Source organism: Bactrocera oleae, chromosome 5 (assembly GCF_042242935.1).
Source record: "Bactrocera oleae isolate idBacOlea1 chromosome 5, idBacOlea1, whole genome shotgun sequence".
Lineage (NCBI taxonomy): Eukaryota > Metazoa > Arthropoda > Insecta > Diptera > Tephritidae > Bactrocera > Bactrocera oleae.
In genome coordinates, this window is record NC_091539.1 from 2,160,105 (window position 1) to 2,183,278 (window position 23,174).

At 37.6% G+C, this 23,174-nt stretch overlaps 1 protein-coding gene across 1 annotated transcript; it reads left to right on the forward strand.

Annotated features, from left to right (window-relative positions):
* The first annotated feature begins 11,255 nt into the window (after window positions 1–11,255).
* Window positions 11,256–22,731, forward strand: LOC106619458 (uncharacterized). Its single transcript, XM_014237545.3, is given in 7 exon segments — window positions 11,256–13,923; window positions 14,073–14,135; window positions 15,532–15,728; window positions 18,042–19,676; window positions 19,775–19,953; window positions 19,956–19,963; window positions 19,965–22,731. Coding segments are annotated over 7 exon segments (4,725 nt in total). The 5' UTR covers window positions 11,256–12,540; the 3' UTR covers window positions 21,225–22,731.
* The last annotated feature ends 443 nt before the right edge of the window (window positions 22,732–23,174 follow it).

A 23,174-nucleotide genomic window follows, 5' to 3' on the forward strand; every position in this document is an offset into this window, starting at 1 on the left:
TCATAGCGTGCTAATTTTACAGTTACAAATATTTGCTTTTATAACAAAGCCATTAGATTGCGTAATTTGTGTAAATTACCGTTATACATACATACATAGGTATGTAAATGCTTTGCTACATAAAATAATATAGTAATTTTGTTAGAAATAGTTCTAGTTAGTTCTAGTCATTATTATACTTAGGCAAGCAGAAATTTTATATAGTAAATAAATATGTGTAAAAACACGCCAACTATAAGGGAACTGCATACATACATAATAATACATAAGTATACGCATACATACATACTTATGTGTATAGTTTTGTATATAAGCTTACAGTTCCCTCAACAATCACCATAACAACCTGAAAATTTCCTTTCATTTGCTACTAACCTAACTCGGATATAATTTTGCCCTACCGGTTTTAGTAAACAGAGTAGTCAGATTCTACTTGTAATTGAAAAAAAAAATAAAAAAAAAAACACAAACATTAACTTCAGCGGCACCAATGCTAAAAACGCTTTGCAGTTACATATTTATGTACATATGTACTAATGAAAAGTAAAACCCGCTTAAGTGCCTCATGTAAAGTCTCAGTTTTTAAAGGTACTTAGGTGGGTAGTGTACTTAAAAGAGTACGATTAAGTACTCATGCGAGGACTAAGCGCAAAAATGTTGGTTATTTAAGCGGGTTCGATACTTCAGCGAGGGTTGCTTAAGCGGGTTTTACTGCCTTGGACAATAATCTATACTAAATGCGGACGGTCTCAGCTTGTTACGCTGATCAGTTATACCATACACATACATAGTATGTATGCATATATGTACATACGTATTTGTATACATATGTACTTATGTACCATATAGGGTCTCCTACGTTCGTACCCTGGGTGTTACAAACTTCGTGGTACACTTAATATAACTCTGTACAAATAATTAGGTCTGAAGTACAAAAATTTTAGAACGGCATAAACTTAGTCACCAACGTGATGAGCAAACATTTTTTATACTTATACTGAAATCCTGTAAAAATATTATTAATATTCGGGCGCCGCTATAACCACAACAGCAACCCACAAAAAAAAGTATTCGATACTTAAGTATAACGGCGCTATAGCTTTGCATGCAGTCAAGAGGCGTGTCTGCAATTCGCAGCAGTGAACTCTATTTTCTTGTAATTAAAAATCGCGCAACAACAACTCGCATGCACATACAACAACAATAACAAACGCTTTATACGAATATAATGAAAGCATGTTTTTTTTTTAATTTTCTAATTAGACAACGATATTGAGGCCAACTTCGGTGCTATGTGCCGTTAGAGGCGATAAGTCGCAGCACATGGAGCGTAGCCTAAACACACACATACATTTGTGCCCACATGACTATGCTCGTACAAAGAAATAAAAATAAACCAACAACCTTCATTGCAATTTCCGTTGGCTTTTTAGTTGTTGTTTTTATTGTTGTTATTATCATCCATCATATCATATCATGTCGTCTCATTCGTTAAGCATTCAAAAATTAGATGAAAGGAAATAACAATAAAACACAAGCAAACATACAAACATAACTAAATACTTTAGCATCGATATGAAAAGATAAACTCACACATACACACACACACATTCATATACGTAAGTATGTAGATACAAATATTTATTTGTAGAATGGCCATCAGCCATCACCGTCGTCATTTTCGTCACTATATTGCTTTATTGCTGTTTGTGTTGTTGTTTTTCCCCCATAATAGCTACCACTTGGCTGGCTGGCTCGCTCGCTCGCTGACTAACTGACTGGCTGCCAGCCTCAGCAACAACGGCATATGCCGAGCAGGGCCTCGCACGCACGAGACTATCTCGAGATAACAGAAACGACAGCAGCAGCAGCAGCACCGGCACCAGCGTCAGCACACTCGAATATTCACAAGCAAAAAGCAAAGCGAAGTGAAAAATAAAACACATTAAAAAGAAACAAAAAAAAAACAAAAAACAAGAAAGAAATGAGCAAACGAACGAGCGAGCGTACGAAGGAACGAATGCGCATCGCAATGAATCGGCCACAGCGGCCAACAACCAGCCAAGGCAATGCGCCGCATACGAACCGGCTTTGCAGGGAGGGTGAGCGTAGCCGAACACATGAACATGCGATACGGGTCGCGCAGGGTTATGCGGACAAAATGAGCGTCATTCACTCGAACTTTGCTACGGCGTCGCAGTGCTTAAAACATACAGATTATTGTCGATATGTTTGTATATACATACATAAGTAAGCACAAGTATACACTGTACATAGTATATGGTATATGTAAGTATGTACAAAAGTTTATGTATGAAAATGTGCGCTTGATATGCGATTTTAAATTGTTTTTACAGACAAATGTCGGCATACATACATACACACATACTTATGTATGTATCTAGATACAATATACGCATGTATGTATGCATTTATATACATACATATATAAATAATGTATGCACATAGCGAGTGTATGAATGTACATACTTATGTTAGTAAGTGGACCCATTGTCAATTATACCAGGCGGTGCTCGGTACATAACATCGTTCGCATGAACATTGTCATCATCGGGTTTCAGCTGGGTAGAGTCGAATCGACATTCGGGCATTGGGGTCTCAAGTTGCTAGTCAAGTACAGTCACCACTGATTTGTGCGCTGATTACGAAAGCATTATTGCGAATGGGGGTCAGCAGAGAGAGTTCTTTTTTTTTGTTTTTTGTAATATTGCAGTAAAATAGCTAAGTATGTACATACATAAGTACATGTGTATATACATACATATTTACACATGCATTATGTGCAATACTACATAACACAGCGAAAATTTAAGAACAAATTAAATGCAGAAAACGCCCAATCGGAAAAAATTATAAGAGAATATTAGATTTGACCAACATACATACATACAGTATCGGACAAAACATTTGCAACTGAAATATGATCATGTATATATATATATATATATGTATATAAGTACATCTATTCATCCATATATAAGTATGTATGTATGTATATACCTACGTTATTGCATACATACATATTTAAATACAAGTACTTTGCACATTTTGTAAGTATATAAACCTACACATATATAAATAAGTAACTGTAAATATATGTATGCCAATATGCATGTACATAAGTGTATTTGCTTTTTTATAAGTGAGCAGGCAGCTATAATGTATTTTAAACTAATTATGTGTGTACATATTTACTACACACATATGTACATATGTAAGTATGTAGGCGGAAATGTAAAAAAATTGAAGGTTTCTCGGTATTTGATGGCAACTATGAGTCAACGCTGAGTAAGCAAGGAAGAATTCAAGCAAAAGATATTGCATAAAAAAGCAAGCAAACCCGTTAACTTCGACTGCGCTCCACAAATAAAAAAGTTTTGATTTTGAACGATTAGTTTATACGGCAGCCACTTACATACTTACATACATATATACATATATACTCTAGTGATCGGATGTGAACAATTTTTTTGGAGATCATAGCGGTGCATTTGACAATAATCCATGCAGAATCTCTTGAAGATAATTCGTAAAGTTATATAGTTTTCCAAACAAGTTCTTGATTTTGATCGCTTAGGTTGTATGGCAGACACATACTTATACATAAATATATGTATGTATGCCTTTGACAAAAATCCATATCAAATTTCGGTAAGATGTCACGTAAACTGACGAGGTTTACAATACAAGCGCTTAATGCAGATCGTTCAGTTTGTTTGGCAGCTACATAAGTATATGTATGCTATAGTGCACTGATATCAGTGGTTTCGACAAATGAGTAGCTTCTTGAGGAGTAGAGAATGTATGCAAAGTTTCAGATCGTTATCCCCAAAATTGAAAGACTAGTTCGCTTATATATGTATGTATAGACAGACGGTCAGACGATAGCTAAATCGACTCAGCTCGTCACGGTATTTATTTATATATACATATGTATGTATGTATGTTTTATAGCACCTTCGACGTTTTCTTCTGGCTGTTACAAAATTTGTAACTATCTGCATACAATGTATACCCTAAAGAGGATATAAAAATCATTCAAAATAATATACATATGTATGTAAGTATGTTACAGAGTTTGGCGATAAAAACAAATTTGAAAATAGTTTCCCTTTAAACGCTTTCTGTTCTGTTCCGATTATATCCAAAGGCGCCAAAACTTCAGCTCACAAACTTTTTGAAAAAGTCCACCACTCAGGAATGGCTTCTCAGTTATCACTGAAAATCCACAACTTATTTGCTAACTGAGTCTAGCAGACTTCACAACAAAGAATTAATTAATGGATAACTGTAGAACGATAGGTATTGAACTCTGAGCTAAAATGAACTTGAGATTATCCGCGTTTGAAAGAACGTGTTTTAAGTATGGTAGGCATTAGGTTAGGTTCTGTTATTATCTGAGCTTTAGTGAGAATAGCCTGCCTTATACCGTTATTTCTCGCTCGAAGACGATGAGATTTGGTTTTTGAGAACCGGCTTTCTGAGGACATGTTATAATATAAAGCATTGTCATAAGGACATACTGTAGTCTCGACAATAACGAAAATCTGTCAGATGTTCTAGCTTTCCAAGTCGAAATTCTCTGAAGAGCCATTTCACGTGTAGCCAGTCACACGGCATGTATACACATAAGTAAGCAAACAACTAGCGAACTTGTAAGCGCCAAAATATGTCATGATTACCTTTTATATTCTCACTTTCGTCTAGTTAATTCCAGTTATTGCTAAAAATTACTTATGTTACTACATACATACATATGTACATTTAAGGTACCTTCCCACAGTAATCAGAATCCCCAACAAACAAAACCACAGCAAGAATTATGTCTGCCCCCCTCTCATAACCACACACAGTTTCGACGAACCCAAAAGCCACAATACTAAACACATTCCATATGCTCACACCCCAGCCCCCCCACCACCAGCACTTGCGAAAAGCGGCGTTCCCCTTCATTGAGTCGCAAGAGCTGCTTTTCGTAGTCGAAAAAAAAAACGAAAGCCCAAACGAAAACAAAACAGCGAAAGATTCAATGACAACACATACAGCACGCTTTTTATGTGACGAATGATGTCCACAAGCGGGCGGTGCAGCGCTGAGTTGGCGCACGCTGCTTTGATAGTACGAATGCGAAAAGTGTGAAAAAGCAAAAACAACAACAAACTCCGAAAAACTATCAGAACAACAAAGCAATAAGCAGCAGCAACAGCATTGCCTGAATGACTGCAAAAGCAACAGCAACAATAGCAACAACGCTAATCAAGGTAACCGAGAGTTATAGAGTGTCGTTGGAGCCGAAGTAGCAACACATTTACAACGAAGAGAGGGCCAATTTGTGAGCGCAGCAGCAGCAGAAGACCGAAACAGAAACAGAGTGGCACAGGCTGACAGAGAGTTGATGTAAGTGTCACAAAAACAACAATGCGAGACGTCAACAGAGCCAAAGGTTGGAGACACCGTCGCATGGGCGCAGAGCGCGGTTTTGGTAAAGCGAAATTTGTAGTCAGTCTGTGGGGAATCGTAAGTATTCTTTTTTCAGCTGTGCCACTGTTTGGCGCGCCGGAAAAGCAAATAAAAAAAAAACAACAAAAAACATTGGTGAATGCACAAAAAGAAGTTAAAGAAGATTTTAAGCGGCGAAAACCTGAATTAACAGCAAAAAGCAACACAATCAACGCTAGAGAGAACGACAGCAACAGGAAAGTGCCGCCAGATCGAGAGGAAGCTGAAAAGGAAGCACCAAAAGGCTGGTTAACTAGCAGGAAATGTGGAGGTGGCATACCAAAAGCATGCCAAAGGAGAGCAAAACCAAGCAAACATACAGACACGCACACACGTATGTGTACATGATTACATTATATACCGACTGATGGCAAATACGAGACGGCTGTCTGCCTATAAAAATCTCACGAGACTGCCGCACAGCCTCGGCTGCCAATACCGGTGCCGGTGGTGTGCTTGGCTTGCGACCAGCTGGCGGTATTCCTACATACATACATACATGTATGTGCATATACGCATAGCTGTCACTGTTGGTGCAGTAACGTTGCTTGGCAAGGTGCACAAGCTCGTGCGAGTGGGTGGGTGGCTGGCTGGCTGGCTGGCTGCTACGCTCGGCAGATGGTCAGTTTGCGTACTAAACGAGAGTTGTTTCGGCCGCGCACGAGAGTAACATACATATATACATATATGTATGTCTGCTTATATGGAGTGGTTACAGGCACAGCAGCTGCTTTGCTGACTGACATAAGGGAGATTGGGTGCCGAGGAACATAGATTACCTACAAACTAATGCATTCCTAGGACTCATTGAAAAAATTACTCAAAACGTTCATACATATGTATGTATGTATGTATATAAATATGTGTACGTATTTACGCGTAATTAAGCAAGAAACAGGTTCACTTAATGTGATTTATAACTGCTGTGTATATATGTATGTACATATGTATATAGGTATAATATGTCAAAACCAAAATAAACTGTCAAAACAAGACACTCACAAACGTTTCTGCTGAAACACACCAAGAACCTTGCTTCTTGTAAAAACTTAGCAGTTGGCCGCGAAAATATAAAAATTAATAATTTAAGCTAATTAACCCAGGAATGGCGCGCCTAAAATTGTAGAATTTCAGTCTGCATGCGGCCAACAGCTGTTATTTCGGCGATCTAACTCTGGTTGGAAGGGTAAGTTCTAGTAAATATCTCTGGTCTGGGTTTTCGCGAGAGCTCGGTCATGTGAAATCTGATGAATCAAGGTTGTAAAATATCTGGATAAGTGCAAAGCGAAGGAATGCTGAGTTCGGAAAAATAGACTTGGTCCTCGCACTTACATACATATGTATGTAGGCTCAGAAATATATATGTATAAGTATATAAAATATACAGACAGCGATTTGAATCAAGTTTTAGTCTGTGACAATTTGGAAATTTTATTAGAATGATTCTGAGTATACATACATACATATGTGTATATATTTACGTATATATGGATGTATATTCTCTCATGTATTTATAGCCGTAATCGCATTTATTATTCATTCGTGGATATCGTAGTCAAGGTATCAAGTCTTTTAGCTTGTAAGGCTCCCTATCCCACATGCGAATTTATAATTTCTGCCAAGTTGGCGGGTGATAATCAAGGCATTTGGTATAAAAACCTGTGTATTCATGGAAACATATATCCATATTCCATATAGCACAAATGTAGGATAAGCTCTGCATGATAGAAATACACTCAAGGACGGTCATAGCTACATATGATAGTAGTTACTGGATTCAGGGGCAACCAAGTCAAACAAATAACGATTTTGTTGTAGCGGCTGAATTCTGCTGAGTTGACAGCGCTTGGGCGGTTAAAAATCCGGGACCGCTCCGTTTACGACCCGACTGTCGTGGAAACGGCAAATAACGATGTGTTAAGGATCTGTTATACGTATCTAAAATATATGTAAGTATAACAAAAAAAAACTAGTCTGACCGAAAAGCGATTCGGTTTTCTTGCTATTATGGTATAGGCTGGTCATGTTTGCGTTTTGCATAAAAAAGTAATAAAAACATTATATAAACATACACTCCTTAAAATTTACACTTGCGTAGATATAAGCAAAGATAAATACATACATATGTATGTAAAACGCCTCGACCCGTTAAGCTGGTTCTCATATTTTCGCACACACTTTTGGAAATTTTATTTTATCTATTTTCGTATTTTGTATTTTTTTTTGTTTCAGTAGCAGCGCTATATGGAGAAAGTGGGTTGGGTTGGCGCCTTGTGGTTTGTTCACAAATACATATGCTCGTACATACACACATACTTATATATAATACTTGTGCATATACATATGTACATACATAAGTATATACCAATATACAAATATCTCTGTATTGCGTGAGCTATTTATATAACATACATCCAGTATATATTGGATATATACATACTTATTTAACCACATATACATATATATATGTAAGCACTTGTGTATGTCTGTCTGTCTTTCTGTCTATATGTATGTATGTACATATGTATTTTTCTTGATAGCGGTTTCTTCACTGCGGTTGTGGGCTGATTGGGCTCGGCCGCAGCAAATTTATTTTGCTTCAAAGCTTAAATTAAACTATAAAATTGGAATTTCGCACGCCTCACGAAATGCTACGTGATGATCATGTGAGCTGATATATCGTATCTAAGTAGGTATGTACATACATATATATAAATGATATACATATATATATGTATATGTTATACTTATAAAAATGTGAAGATCGCTGTACTTTCAGTATCAAAATATATACCACATACTTATGTACATTAGGGTGCTTTAAAAGATTTATTATACACTGAACAGAGTATATTAAACGTAGTTTGTAATACGCAGAAGGAAATGTCGGAAACTATAAAATATATAAAGTGAACTAAAAAATTGAAATATCTCACTTTTGAGCAGCCAAAAAAAAAATTCGTAAAGATACCTCGTCACATGAAAAAGTTTTCCATACAAGGACTTGATTCCGCTACTTTAGTTTGTATGGCAGCTATATATTATAGTAGTACGATATCGGCGGTTACGACAAACGAGCAGCTGCTTGTGGAGAAAAAGATGTGTACAAAATTTCAGATCGATATCTCAAAAACTGAGAGGCTAGTTCGCGTATATACAGACGGATATGGGTAATCAACTCAGCCCGGCATCACGCTGATAATTTATGTACTTACATATGTATGTGTGTGGATACGTACTTATGTATGTAAGTATATAATTATATGGTCTCTGTCGTTTCCTTCTGGATGTTACAAACTTCGCAGCAAACTTAATATATTCTCTTCTGGATATACATATGTAAATATTCTCACTTTTTCATACATACATGAACATTAAAAAAAATTCTCTTTTTTATTAAAATTGAGTTCGAGTTTATACATAATCGACGTAATTTTTACAAAAAAAAATTATTATATATTCTTAAAGGTGAGTCTTTGAGCTTTGTAATTTTGGAAGAAGAGTACAGACATATTATAAAAATTACGAAATTTGTGCAAATTTCAAATTTAGTAATTTTACAAATTACATATGTATGTATGTATGTATTTAATAAGCTATTTTAAAAATACATAACTGTACTTAACCTGAAAGTATTTTTACCTGAACTTTTGATATTTTATCATTAGATAAGTAAGTATATATACATAAGTATATAAAAGTACAGTTACCTAGTAAAATTAAAAAATAAGTACAACCGTAAAAACAACCAATAACCATTTCAAGGCCATGGAAATCGAGTTTTGCGTTTCGAAGGCCAACGCGTACGTTTGCAGGTAGTTACCGTTCTTCGTTACATTACATTAACAATAATCATGGTTCCGTATATGTAATGCAACAAGGATTTAAGGTTCCCGAGTATAACTAAGAACAGAACACATAGTTCAGTTTAAATGGACCAGACGAGGTCAAATTTGAACTTGTGTTTATACGCATTTTCAGTCTTAAAGATTTTCTCTCCGTAATATTCTGTGCTGATAACATACCGCCATTACCTACTTACTTAGTATGCCATAACGACTTTACCGATTTTATATAAGTCGCCGGACTCCACCAGAGACACTTTAGCTTTTAGGTTATTGCCTTTAACGTTCATATTCATCGCCTTGTTAATGCCAGAACCGATATCTTTAGAAGCCCACATATGCCAGAAACTCCAATTAAAGAGCAGTATTTTTAGGGTTCATGCAATACAGAACAACTTTGCTCCGTTTGTGGTTTGAAGATCTGTACATATATCCTACATATTCCAGACTCTTAGGGACGTTGGCTTTTGATTCTATCAGTAGAAAATTAAGTATATATGCACATAAATATATAAAGAAAACCAAGTACGAGTATATAAATTCCAAGCTCTAAAATCTAATATTACTTCAAAAATTTACTTCAAGCGGGGTTCTAATTGACTACAAACACAGTTCCCCAGTACTTATTTATACATACTTAAGTATGTACTTATGTACATCGCTCAACTCGATTAAAGAGAGGCCCACAAAACCCGCAGTCCGCACTGCGATTATGCAGCTAATCAACATTTACAATAATGCGCGAAAAGTGGAAAAACAACTGATACAAAAAATTCCATAAAGTGAATTACACAAACAAGTAAAAGAGTTAAATGTAAGGAATTTAAATGAAATACAAAACCAATCACCCCCAACCCCGCAACGCAGCCCTTTACCGTAATGCTTGTCGTTCGACATCGGCTTTTTAGTGAATAACTGAATATCTACAACAATACAACAACAATATTGCGGCCAGCCAAAGTATATAACGGCAGCAACAACAAGTACAAAGCCGACGGCGTTGACGTCGACCGTGGCAGCGCAAATAAATAGAAGATGGAGAAACAACAAATCAAGAAAAAAAAAGCAAAAATAATGTGGAAGTAGACAAAAGCCACAAGCAACAATAACAACGAACCAAAACCAAACGCCCCACACGTGCATACAAACGTAACGGCGGTGCTGCACACACATGCATCCATACGGAGTATTCAATAAAACAATAAGCAAAAAAGTGAAATATTCCACCAATTTGCTTTTGCCGTGTTGTTGTTATTATATCTGCCATCGAGCACTCATATTTTTTGTTGTTATTTTAATATTTTTTGGCGTCTGAAGCGTGCGAGCGAGCAAGTGAACGAATGAGTGAGTGCGCGAGCGAATAAATGCACGTGTGTATTTGTGTGTGTGTGTATGGGCGAGTGTGTCTTCAACAATACGAATACTTGTAGTCACTGCTGCTGCTGCCCGCAATTCGCCATCTACTCTCGTTCGTTCGCACGTTCGTTAGCTGCGCTTCGTCGCTATCAGTACACACACCCGAACACCCAATTGTAGTGCCGCCGCAGCGTGCAAACGAGCGCACAAAAGCCATAAGAGACAGCTAACGAATTTGCACCGAGTCGCTGAAACGGGGCCTGCCGAACTGTTCGCATAGCCTTTTCTTTGCCTGCCATATTTGTGTTCGCCTGTTCGCCTGCCTGCCTTCGCTGCGGTCTCTGCCACTGCATCGTCATCACTGCCTTTATTGTTGTTGCTATTGCTTTCGTTGCCGTTGTCGTTGTCTGGTCTGGCCTGGCCTGCCTGGTTAGCATATAGTACGACTGTGACGACGACGCGTCGCTGTCGACGACGCGGCTACAGCAACTGCGAGCAGTGACGGCGGTGGTGGTGGTGGTGTATTTTATGCACAAACGTGTGTCTGTGTGCGTTTTGTGTATATTGGGGGCTTCAACTTCAGTTCGTAGAAATAATTTTCGTTACGACGATCACACTCGTTTATGTATTGCGAAGACGTGAAGACGTAGCGAAGGCCGCGACGCTTGAATTTTCGCGCACAATACAAACACTTGAAGAAAGCATACATGCATATGCACACACATAATTGCGATTAGAAATTTATTTTAAATGTTGCTTATGAAAAGTTATTTACGAAATTTATAAGCAAAAATCAATGTGTAGTGCCAAGCAGAAATAATTCATGAAAATAGAGAATATGAAAAAACCCAACGAAGAAAATATGGCAAGAGTACAAAGCGAATAAACGTGTGAGTGAATGTGGCGTGAAACTGTGGGGAAGGCCCCTATACAAAGCGAAATTATCTGATATTTGTGCGGAAGAAAAATTGTCTAAGTGAGGTTCTCTTGGTAAACTAATGCCTTAAAACATTTTGCATGAATGCAATTTGAATTAAATATACAAATAAAAAAAAATTGTGAATTTACATAAATATCACAACTCGGTATGCGGGCCGATACTGCTGTTTAAGCGGACGGACATCGGGCCCGCTATCGTTTCACTGTATGTTTGCATGCGTGTGTTGGTGTTCCTGTCTGTGCCGTGTTGACGCGACAATACAGTAGCGTATATGCGTCTTGTGTCGATTAAGCAGAAAAAAAAGAAAGCCTACACAACAACAAATGAATAGCAACAATACAACAGAACCACTGCACAAAAGCAAAAGGAGAAAGCTTTGTTCACGCGAGAGGAATACGAAAAGTAATAACCGTGTTTGTACACATTTACAAATGATTAATTAACTTGTGAATTCCCCTATTCAAACGCAACACCCTGTAAACAAATGTAATAACAATTGTGACGTTATTAATTTATATACACAAAACTAAAAAAAGAAGTAGAAGTGCCAGAGTGAAATATGTAAAACAATAGAAAGCAGAGAGTAATGCAGCGCAGCAAAAAAATAAAACAAATAAATAATTTAATTCTAAACTCTACCACCTTTAACCCTCTGTTATATTGCTACATATTTTAAATATTCAAAAAGTGAGTTCGTGCGTTTTTTGCGATTGGCGCGTGAGAATCATTTGAAACATTCAAAAACGCACAAAGCGAAAAAATAATCACAAATTGAAACGAAATAAGCAAATACCCTACGTTGTTTAGCGTCAATTTACGCTACATAATTTTTCTGTTTTGTCAAAATTAAATCAGCCAGCTGAGATAGTTTCTTCCGCAATGTCCGCCGATATACAGATAATTAGCGTAATTGGCGCCAACGGCCAGCCGCTGCCCATACAAGGCAATAGTATCGGTTCGAATTGGAGCGCACCTGTGAAGCAGGAACGTGCCGATGAAGCTGAAATCCAAGAGTTGGCTGCCAAAATGGTGGAAACACAAAAAGCTGCTTTGGCTAAACAGCAGCAACAGGCTGCGCAGCTAGCTACGCGTCAACAACAACAGTTGGGTGGCATGCAAGCGGGCGCTCTAAACAATAGCAACCAACCAAATATTATGAACTATTTAACACGTCAAAAGAACCTGCCGAACGGTACCAGTGCCAATGCCAATGCCAGCAATGGAAATGGACGCAATGGTTCACAACAAAATGGCAACGGCAACAATGGTGATGTTAGTAGCGAAAAGAAAGCACCATGTGATGAAGAGTCACAGAAGGGTCATTTCGGTTGGACTACATTTGGCAAAACATACATTCCCTATATCTATCGACAGCAGGAGAAGTACTGTTCGGTACGCATGATTGAAATGAAATTATTGGGCAAATATCTTAATTGCTTGCATCCGGATATTTACTCGAGTTGCACTTGTGTGCGCAGCTATTACATTACAGAAGCGGAGGCGAGACTTCTAATTGAAATCAATATAAAACACTGTGATGGTGAATTTGGACGAGACATATTCACGCAAAAAGATTTGGTGGTGCGGCTATCAGATGCAACCAAGTTTTATCAGTTCCTAGACATATGCTATCGCAAACTCATGTCCGGTAGCAAGTCACCTTCGGAGAAGTGCGGTTTTATACGCATAAATAAAGAGTCGGTAGTACCGTATACGGTGCGCAACAATGAGCAAGTTGTGCCGCTTTTCTATTTCGAAGGCGAAACGGAGAATCTCAAACAGAAAGCCGACTATCTGTCTGGATGGGATCTGGCATATCTGAAGTTTTGTTGCAAAGTTCAGGGCATACGCAATGAATTGTTCTCCAGTGAAAATGTTGCAGTCATATCACTCACAGATATCAAAAGCTATTTTCCCAATGGCACCGAATTCGAAGACTATTGGCCCAGCAAAGTTGTTGACTCAAATTTGCTGATCGGCAATCGTTCAAATGCTAATAATTCTGTTAATTGGACCCGCCAACCAACGCAGCCACCACCGAAAGTGATGTCGCAATCCAGTTTGTTACAAAAACAAACTGCTGCTGCAGCGGTTGTGGCACAGCAACAGATGCTGAAACGTGGCGCAAATGCCTATGCAACACAATCACCAGCAGCAGCGGCGGCGGCTGCCGCAGCCGCGGCCATGCAACAACAACAGCAGCAGCAACAACAGTCCGGCCAACGGATGCATCAGTCAAACGCCACATTAGCGACTGTGCAGGTGCGCAACATAAAATTCATCCACATGACCTTTAAAAAACTAATCAAACCAAAACTTCGTATTTTTTCTTTCATATTACGTTCAACGGAATGGTCTTCTAAAATGGATTGTTTTTCTGATGCGATTTGTCTCATATTTCTTGCATATAGGCTTTAACAAACAGCTGGATGCAGCAACAACCGTTAATACATGCACAAATGCTGGCTTCACAGGTGAGAAATAAAAACGATTATTTTCGAATTTTTGTAACAATTTCTGAAGAGGTCGTTTTGCATTTGACAGGCGCGTTGTTAAGCAAAATAGAAAGAAGAACAGGCAGCTTATTCTGATTTGTAAAATTTTTTAGTTAGATGTATTAGAAAATGTGATTGAAAATAAGATATTTTTAATGACTAATTAAAGATTTATTTCCGTGTTATTGAGCACATTTTTTCTGTGATAGTATATAAACCGTAAAAATCATCTAATCTGTTCACTTGCTCACCAGCTACAAAGTTATTTCGGACGCACTGTTGAGCAGAAAGCAAAGCCAGTGGAAAAAGTACAATAAACTCGCTTTAATCTAATGTCTGCTTGCTAGTCCGAATGCCTGACTGCTTGCCTATATTTGGCCTACATTTGGTTTTTGCTATTTCGGGTTTCTTTTTGTTGGCTTATTTATTCTGATACTGCCACAAACTATGGAAAATGCTGCTTGCCACGCGTCAATTCCCATAAGCGTCTTATCTATGTACATATATAGAACCTTGTATTTATGTGCAAATTTTTGAACCGTAGTTGCTTACGTGGCTCTGACAGCGTTCATTCTATATATGAATATATTCCGTGTACACATACATATATGTATGTATTTTAGTTGTATTACAATAATTTTATGCTTTTTGGAAATTATTGTTGTGATAAGTGCTAGCGGCATATGCATAGTGTATGTTGTATCTAGTTATGCTTGAAAAGAAAATTGTGTAGATACTTATGTACGCAGAAGTTACGCATTAGCAGCATATGCCCATCGCACATTATCCCCAACAAATTTGCAATGGCAGACATTACTGAAATAATTAGCAACTTAATCGAGACGCTTATAGTTAAGTCTCTGAATTATATACTCTAAATAGAGACTATAGGTTGCTTTTATTCCAAATTGTTTAACCACTCTTAGCAAGAATTCAAAACAAACCAAATTTTAGAGATGGAGCACGTGATAAAATGTGCAATAATGCCAATAACTTTTGCTTATTTGTATGTGTCTGTGTACACAAACAAATATTCGCCAAAATGGATTTTAAAAACTGCTAAAATATATTCTTATATAATAAATGAACGCTTAAAGTACCACTTATGCATAATAATTTATACAGTTCGAGCTTATTAGCGGCACTAGTTTTCATCACAGCTCCAACCAACCGGAAGCTTATGATTTAGGGTTGCCATGTATAAGGTATAATTTCTCAAATAATATAGTCTTTAAAGAACTACAATATATTTGGTAATGTAGGAATCTGCGCATTTGAACGATGAGGAACTTTCTTTAACTTTACTTACATACGTATATCTTACATATCCGATAAACAAGTCACATCCTTAAAAAAACATTTTATATACTTTCAGGCGCAACAGTCCCACCCAAATTCACGTGCCGCTCAGTATCAACGTAGTCCAATGGAGAATATCCTGCTGGGAAACCGGCCGGCCTATGCTGCCTACAACAATCAAGCGATTTCTATGCAACCCGTGAATAGTCACAATCAAGCGAATGCACCGCCACCATTGGTGCGTTCAGGCGCAGGTCAAAGCGCCAACCATATGTGAGTATGAATAGATGTTTTTATAGAACTACAAATATTACATTTATTACTCAATTCAAAGGTTTTTTTTTAAAACTTGTTTACAAAATTATTAAAAGTCTATACAAGAGTTTTGACTAAAAGTTTATCTGTTCTAAAAGAAAATGTTTACAAAAATGTGTTTTTCAAATTTAGTTGTAATTCGTTTGTCGATTACTTTATATTTAAATTCTAAAAAAGAAGAAAATTGAATTTTATTTCTGTTGGTGCATACACGCTTCATCTTGTTAGTTATGTTTTTACGAAAAGTGTGCACCATACAGCAAAATTGTATATGTTTTTGCTTTTTTCTACGTAAACAAATTTCCTTTTGAAGATTGTTTTGAATTTGAATACATATTTAAAATTTTTTTATTGCAAAAAATCGGTGGTTGTGCACGCATTTAATTTAATACTTTTCACCAAACAAAATTCGTATTCCCCTTCCTCTTATCGATATTGGGTTTCTTATTGTTGTTATAGATTTTTGACAAAATTTAAGAAAGTATGTAATGAAATTTCATACAAATACATATATGTATGTATATATCCGAAGTTTATTAGGTTAAATATGCATACAAATATGCTTTGATTCAGTTTTTATATCACATACCATTTTGATGCCATACGATGAAATTTGTGGTTTAATTGCCATCACATATAGAAACACATATGTATGTATGTATGTTATTCGATCACCGTATAGTTTAACAATTTCGTTGCAACGCATTTTAAAATTTATTATCACTCGCAAATTATAAATGAGATAGGAGTAGCCGTCAAAATGTGACGTTTCTAATTCACACACATATATTCACTAAAGGCGTCATGAACGCTGCCACTGAATACTTCGTCACTTGCATTGCATGAGAATTACTGTCGTTTAATTTACTAGCGTTATTACATGCATACGCCAACACTTGAGAATTTTCGACATTTAAAGATTTCTTTACTTTAAAAACTCGCTCAGTTAATGATTTTCACAAGTTATGCTATTTTGTATATTGTTGCTATTGTCAACTGTCAAAGTGATCAGAGCAAGTTGGAGGGAAGGCCAAAAGAAATAGTGCCAAGCTTGCGTGCACAGTGCTGCATTATGCGGAAATAAAAGAATTATGCCTGTTATTTTGAAACAAAATATATAGTAATTCATATTGTACGGCAAAGTTGTATGCAATTGTTTTTTTTTTGTTTTTGTTTTTTGTGTCTTCAATTAATATAATTTTTCACATCAATGGTGGTTTATTGCAATATAAAATGGAGTAGCGTGCAAAAATGCTTACATGAATTTTTCATATTGCCTTCTAAACATTGAAATCTATTTTATGCTCGTTTTCTGTAACACTTACACAGTATCTTTAAACTTTCGCATTATATATTTAAAAGCGTTTGCGCTTCTATTGAATACTCCACACAAATCCTTTGCATGAATAAATTTTTTTTGCTATGCATTTCTATATATGCACACAGTTTTTCCATTTTCAACTTTTTCAAACTTTAGTTAATATATTAAATGTCCTCATTGAATAGCTGGCATTAAATAATATCTATTTGTATCGTAGTCACATTGTTTTGTAGCATTTGTTGAAGAACAATTAATTAATATAATTTTTATGTTTGATTAAATAGCTTTCACTGTATATCAAGTAATGAAAAAAAGTAATTTTAAAAAGGAACTACAACATTTGAAAAACATAAATTTAAACAAGAAATATTTAATTTTACAAGTACCTGTACCATTAATTAGTCAAACGTAAATGTAAACAATCAACCCAATCTGTACCCCACCCAACTTCACTGGTTCATTCAAATATCTGGCTCTCTTGCTCTCACCTCTGGCTCTTTGTATTGAATCTAACAACATACCAATAATGTTCAGATATTTTTTACCCTAGATACATTATATATAATGCGTGTACAAAAACAACGAAAGTAGCGTCAATTAAAATTGTGGTTTAATTAAACGAGAAAATTAAATACTCTGCTGTAAATCTGAAATCATTTGCTGTTGATAATGCATTAAATTGCTTAAAATAATAATTTCCGAAAAGACATAAAATATATACAAGTGCAATAAACATAAAAAAAATGCAACTCAATTAAAATAATTACGAAAATCTCAAAATTGCATACCGCGTTATTATGAAAATTAATTTAATTTAAATCGAATTGCAATTAAATTTGGAAATGTACAATTTTGTAAATAAAAACCATTAAATAAATGAATAAACAAACTATGCGCAACGCACAACGTACGTGAAACTGACAAAAATATTCTATATATAATGTTTCTAGGTCAAATGTCGAGCAAACTATGCTGCAACAACAAACACAACAGCAACAACGACATTCTTCCACTTCCTCTTCCGCCTCCCCGCATGCGTCTGCCACTCATATCCAAAGCCCCTCACACCCACTTTCACAGCTGCACGCTACCTCAGCTGCCGCGTCCAGTGCTGCCAATCTGTACAATTTTAATTTGCCCTCCACTGCTGCTGATTTAGCCTTTTGGAATCAATTGACTCCATCACAACGTCTATTGCTCACACAGCAAATCAAGAGTAATGGCACAGTGGCCAGTACTGCAGCTGCCTCAAGCGCTGAGCGTTCGAATAGCAGCAGCATTAATATTAGTAAACCACCTGCATTTCCGATCTTTCCCTCGCTACCATTGGATACTGATCTTAAAACTATGCTGGATTACAATCCACATAAGCATAACAACAAGAGCAACACGTCTTCGAGTAGTTCGGCCAATGGACAGTTTATGAAACCAACGGTACCGCCTTTAATACCAGTGAGCAGCTCTGCGGATGTTTCAAACAAACGCAGTGCCACAGGTACAACTATCTCCGCCTCCTCGCGTCATGCAAGTGCGTCGTCTACCTCAGCTTGTGCCACAGTACCGTTAAATTCAACGGCATCCTTAGAGGATTTTGAAAAGAAATTCAAAATGACAGACGAAATGAAAGCTGTTGTACAGAAGGTACTTTCTAATCCCGACTTGTCCACTTTCATACAGACAAATTCGTCACAGAATTTTGTTCCTTTTATGTCGCCACCCATATCGCCGGCGCCATCACTGTCCATTGTGCCCAATCCGAATGTAACCATTACGCCACATATACCCTCCCAATATGCACACTCACCGCACGCAGCCTCGGCTGGCAGTGGTTGTGGGCGTCAGAAGAGCGTCATTTGTTCGACCAGTACAGCGCTGACCGTGCCCCCATCACCTTCCACGTCAAACTCCACTTCCACGCCTTCACCATCGCCAACGCGATTGCATGGCTCGGCCGGCGGTTCAGGCAGTGGTGCGAGCAAGAGTGGCAGCCACTATACCTCCCAACACTATAACAGCCATCAACACCACCACTCCTCCCACCATCACCACAGTCAAAATCATCACCAGAATACGCCACCAATGGAAGTAATTGATTTATCTTCCCCCCGAAGGTCCGTTCAAGCTGCCTCCGCATATCTACAACAGCAGCAAGAAGTGCACCAAGCAGCAGTTGCCGCGGTACAACAGCAACATCGCTTAGCTGCTGCTGCCCAACATCATGCGCAACAAAATGGTCGCGCGACAGGTGGCTCTTCGGCGAACGCGAACTCGGCAAGCATGCATTTGCAACGTCATGCAGCGATGGCCGCAGCTGCCGCCGCGAATAATGCGCAAAGACTGTCAATCATACCGGAAATGCAGCAGTACGAGCGCGCAGCCAGCAATATGGGCAATCAACCATATAAAGTGCAGAATGTTTACGTGGACAATCGGGTGGTGCCTTGCATCAATATGAAGGCGTACAACGACTCCGATCAGCTGATGACGCTAACTGATTTCCAGAAGAATTTCTTCCCGCACGAATCCTTAGAGAACTGTAAGGTGCTGTTCGAGACATTAGGTGTAGAGCTATACAAGGGCAATCGGTGAGTATTTCGAAATGTGCATATACATACATACATACATACATATATTTATACAATTTATGTTTATAAAATAACTTACGCTTATTTTTATTAATTAGGCGACAACTTCAAGTACTGATGGAAAAGGATCGCTCACATAATGAAAATATACCGTTGGTGCAAGTTCGTGACGTCATGAAATATATGAAGCAGTTATTGTTTATGACTCGAAATCAGGATCAGCCGCATTCGAAGCGGACACGCATAAGCTAGGAAATGGGTTGGGGAGCACAACATATACAACAACAACAACAACAACAACAGCAACAACATCAGCAGCAACAAGCTCAACAACAGCTTCAGCAACAATTGAAACATAAATCACCAACGTCGTCATCGTCGTCAGCAACATGCGCGTCGGCGACTGCTGCACATCTTCAACAACAACATCAGCAGCAAAACGCAGCCGCGGTCGCTGCAGCTATGCATGCACCTCTTAGCACACATGCAGCACCGTTGGCGCCACCACCACCTCATCCTCACACGCACCCGCATTCGCTTGATATGTTGTACTCCCAAAACCGCCAACAACAGCAACAACTCCATCACTATCACCAACATGCACAACAGCAACAACAACCGCTTTACCAACAGAGCAGCGCAAGCGGCAACAGCAGCACTACTAGTCATGTTCACGGCTTTGGTTCAAAAAGCGCTGGTGGCAACAGTTCAACAACAACAAAAAACAATGGCAACGCCTCCAGCGGTAGCAGTAGTAATAGCTCGTCACGGCATGCTTCGGCAACAAATACTACTGCACAACAGTTGGCTGCAGCGGCCGCAGCAGAAAGCGCAGCCGCTTACAACTTCTTGTGTGGTTCCGCTGCAGCAGCCGCTGCTGCCGCCGCTACAATGCTAAGTCCACCACTAAGCGCCAACTCCACTTTGGCCGCCGTCAATCCCTTCGCCAACCCATTTGATTGGCTAGGCGCTAGCACTGCCACGGTAGACAAACAAATGCGTGCTACTTCTGTTGAAAAGCAGACGCGTGCGGTTGATGCTAGCCGCTATAATCGAGCTACGCAACAGCAACAGCAACCACAGCAGCAGCAGCACAACAGTGCGTCAGCTGCAACGCCGTCATCAACCTCGGCAGTAGCAGCGGCTGCCGCAGCTGCAAATGATTTCATGTCGCTGTTTAGCGCCGCAGCCGCTGCTGCTGCGGCTGGTGAACACGCCAGTTCACATCGTAGTTCCTCGAATGCGTCTGCTGCATCGGTGGCAAGCTCGACATCATCTACGGCGGCGGCGAATGCGAGCAGCAACGCACATAAGCTTAGCGCAGCAGCGGCGGCTTCGTCAGCTGCGTTGGCGGCAGCACATGCATCGTCTTTATTCTCTCCACCCACGGCGGCAGCGGCCAATGCATATCATTTACAGCCGCCGAGTGCGGCAGTTGCTGCGGCCGCCGGCACACATGGTCTGCCCTCGCCGACAATATATCCGCCAACACCACCACCGTCAACACCCTGGATACATCCATGGTATGCGGGTGGCGAGACGTTTTGAAATTGACGCGGACGCGCGGTCTAAATAGTATTCTAAACGCTGTGTATTAACGGCGAAACACCCTGTGTTGATGAAGATGGTAAGCGTAAGTGTTCGTTGGTGTTGTTACAAAATTAACGAACAAATTAATGTGCATACATTTCAAAGCTGTTTTATAAATTGTTTTATGTTGTGTTTTGTACATTGACACATTATCGAATGTATTCGCTTCATATTGAAAGTGATCATAATTTAGGCCAATTTTTGTATACCAATTCGTTTGATATTTAAATTACATAATTATTTGATATAGCTGTATAGTAACAATTAAAACTATACATTAAGTAATTTTAAAACTTAAAAGTGAAGTTTGAGCATAAACTTCAAAATCGATATAAAATGTACATCTCCCCATTAACCATGCAAAAATATGTTATTGTGTGAAAAAAGAACTGAATGCAAATTTAGTAATAAAAAATAAATACGTGAACTCAATGGGTACTAACTGTTTCTTCAAAACGCGTATATTTATGATTGTTTGAAAAAAAAATTAAAACAAAAAAGAAAAAAAATATTCAAGAATTTGAATTGAACCTAGAACCTAGAAGGTACACTATAATTTCGTAAGATTGACTGTATAAATAGCGCATAGCAACAAAATAATTCATCTAAGCTAGCACATAAACGTGGAAACTACTGAAAACGTTTACTAACGGCAACTAGTAATTACAATTTAACTAATTAAGTTATTTGCCAGTTGATAAAACCAAAATATGTCAGAAATTAAATTTCGTTTCATACATAAAGAAAAGAGCAAAATTAATATTAGCTATGTAGACTATTTGTCTATTAAAACAATACATTAATTTCTAGTGGAAAGTACATACTTATAAACAAATTGAACAAGAAATGTAATTACTAAATTTTGAAATTTTAAGTGGTTTTGTACATATTGACTGAAGAAGGAAGAAAACTTAATCATACTTCCGTAGTATATTAGTAATATTTAGTTCATTAACTACTTTAGGTTAAGTTACGCATATTTATTATTTAATACTGTTGTTTTGGCTAAAAGTTTGCACACAAAAAAAAAACACACAAATGCTTTTTTAAGTCAAACAACTTCCAAACAACAAAATAGTGGGTGCGTTCGAGCTACATAATAATTACAGCAGTACAGCAACTGTGTTACATATTTGCTGATGTGCAGACAAAATTTATTGTTGCCGATTATTTGCAAAAAGTGGCAGTAGAACGTAATGCTGTTGCAAGTGTTGACAGAAATTCACGCAGAACGTGTTACTTCGATAAATTTGCAACACTGCTGTCGTAATTGCCATCTCGAATGCACCCAGTATCAAACACGAGCGCATGTGACATTCGATCATTGTTGCGGAGCCGCTTGAAACGTTAAATTTGTTAATCCGTTTTATGGATTAAATATAAGTATACAACTTGTTAATTTAAATATTATTAATATTAAAAATATGCAAATAATCATAGCAGAAAATATTTTGTTATCATAAAACCTGCAAGTATTCGTTTGCTCCTTATTAGTTAGATATTACAGTTACTACTCTTTATATGCTTTCTTTGCAAGGCATGAACGTGGGTTATATTTTCTCTCATTAATTTATTAGATATGAAATCCAAAAGATTATTTGATTATTTTCTATTTATTTTGCAATAAAAGCATAGAAAAATGAAAAACAAAGACTAGAATTATTGGTGTTATATTTAGTATTAAAATTTAATATAAAATAATCATGTGCAGATATAAAATAAAAATAAAACAAATAAAAGTATAATGTCATAATAAAAGTTGATATATCATATTTGCTTAATCAGTAAATTTAGGAATGCAACAAAATATGTTGCATTGTAAATACAAACATACGTACGTTGAAATGAAAAACCGTTTATAACTATGTATAGCGATATGTGCCAAGTAAGTACCGTACAACTGCTTTT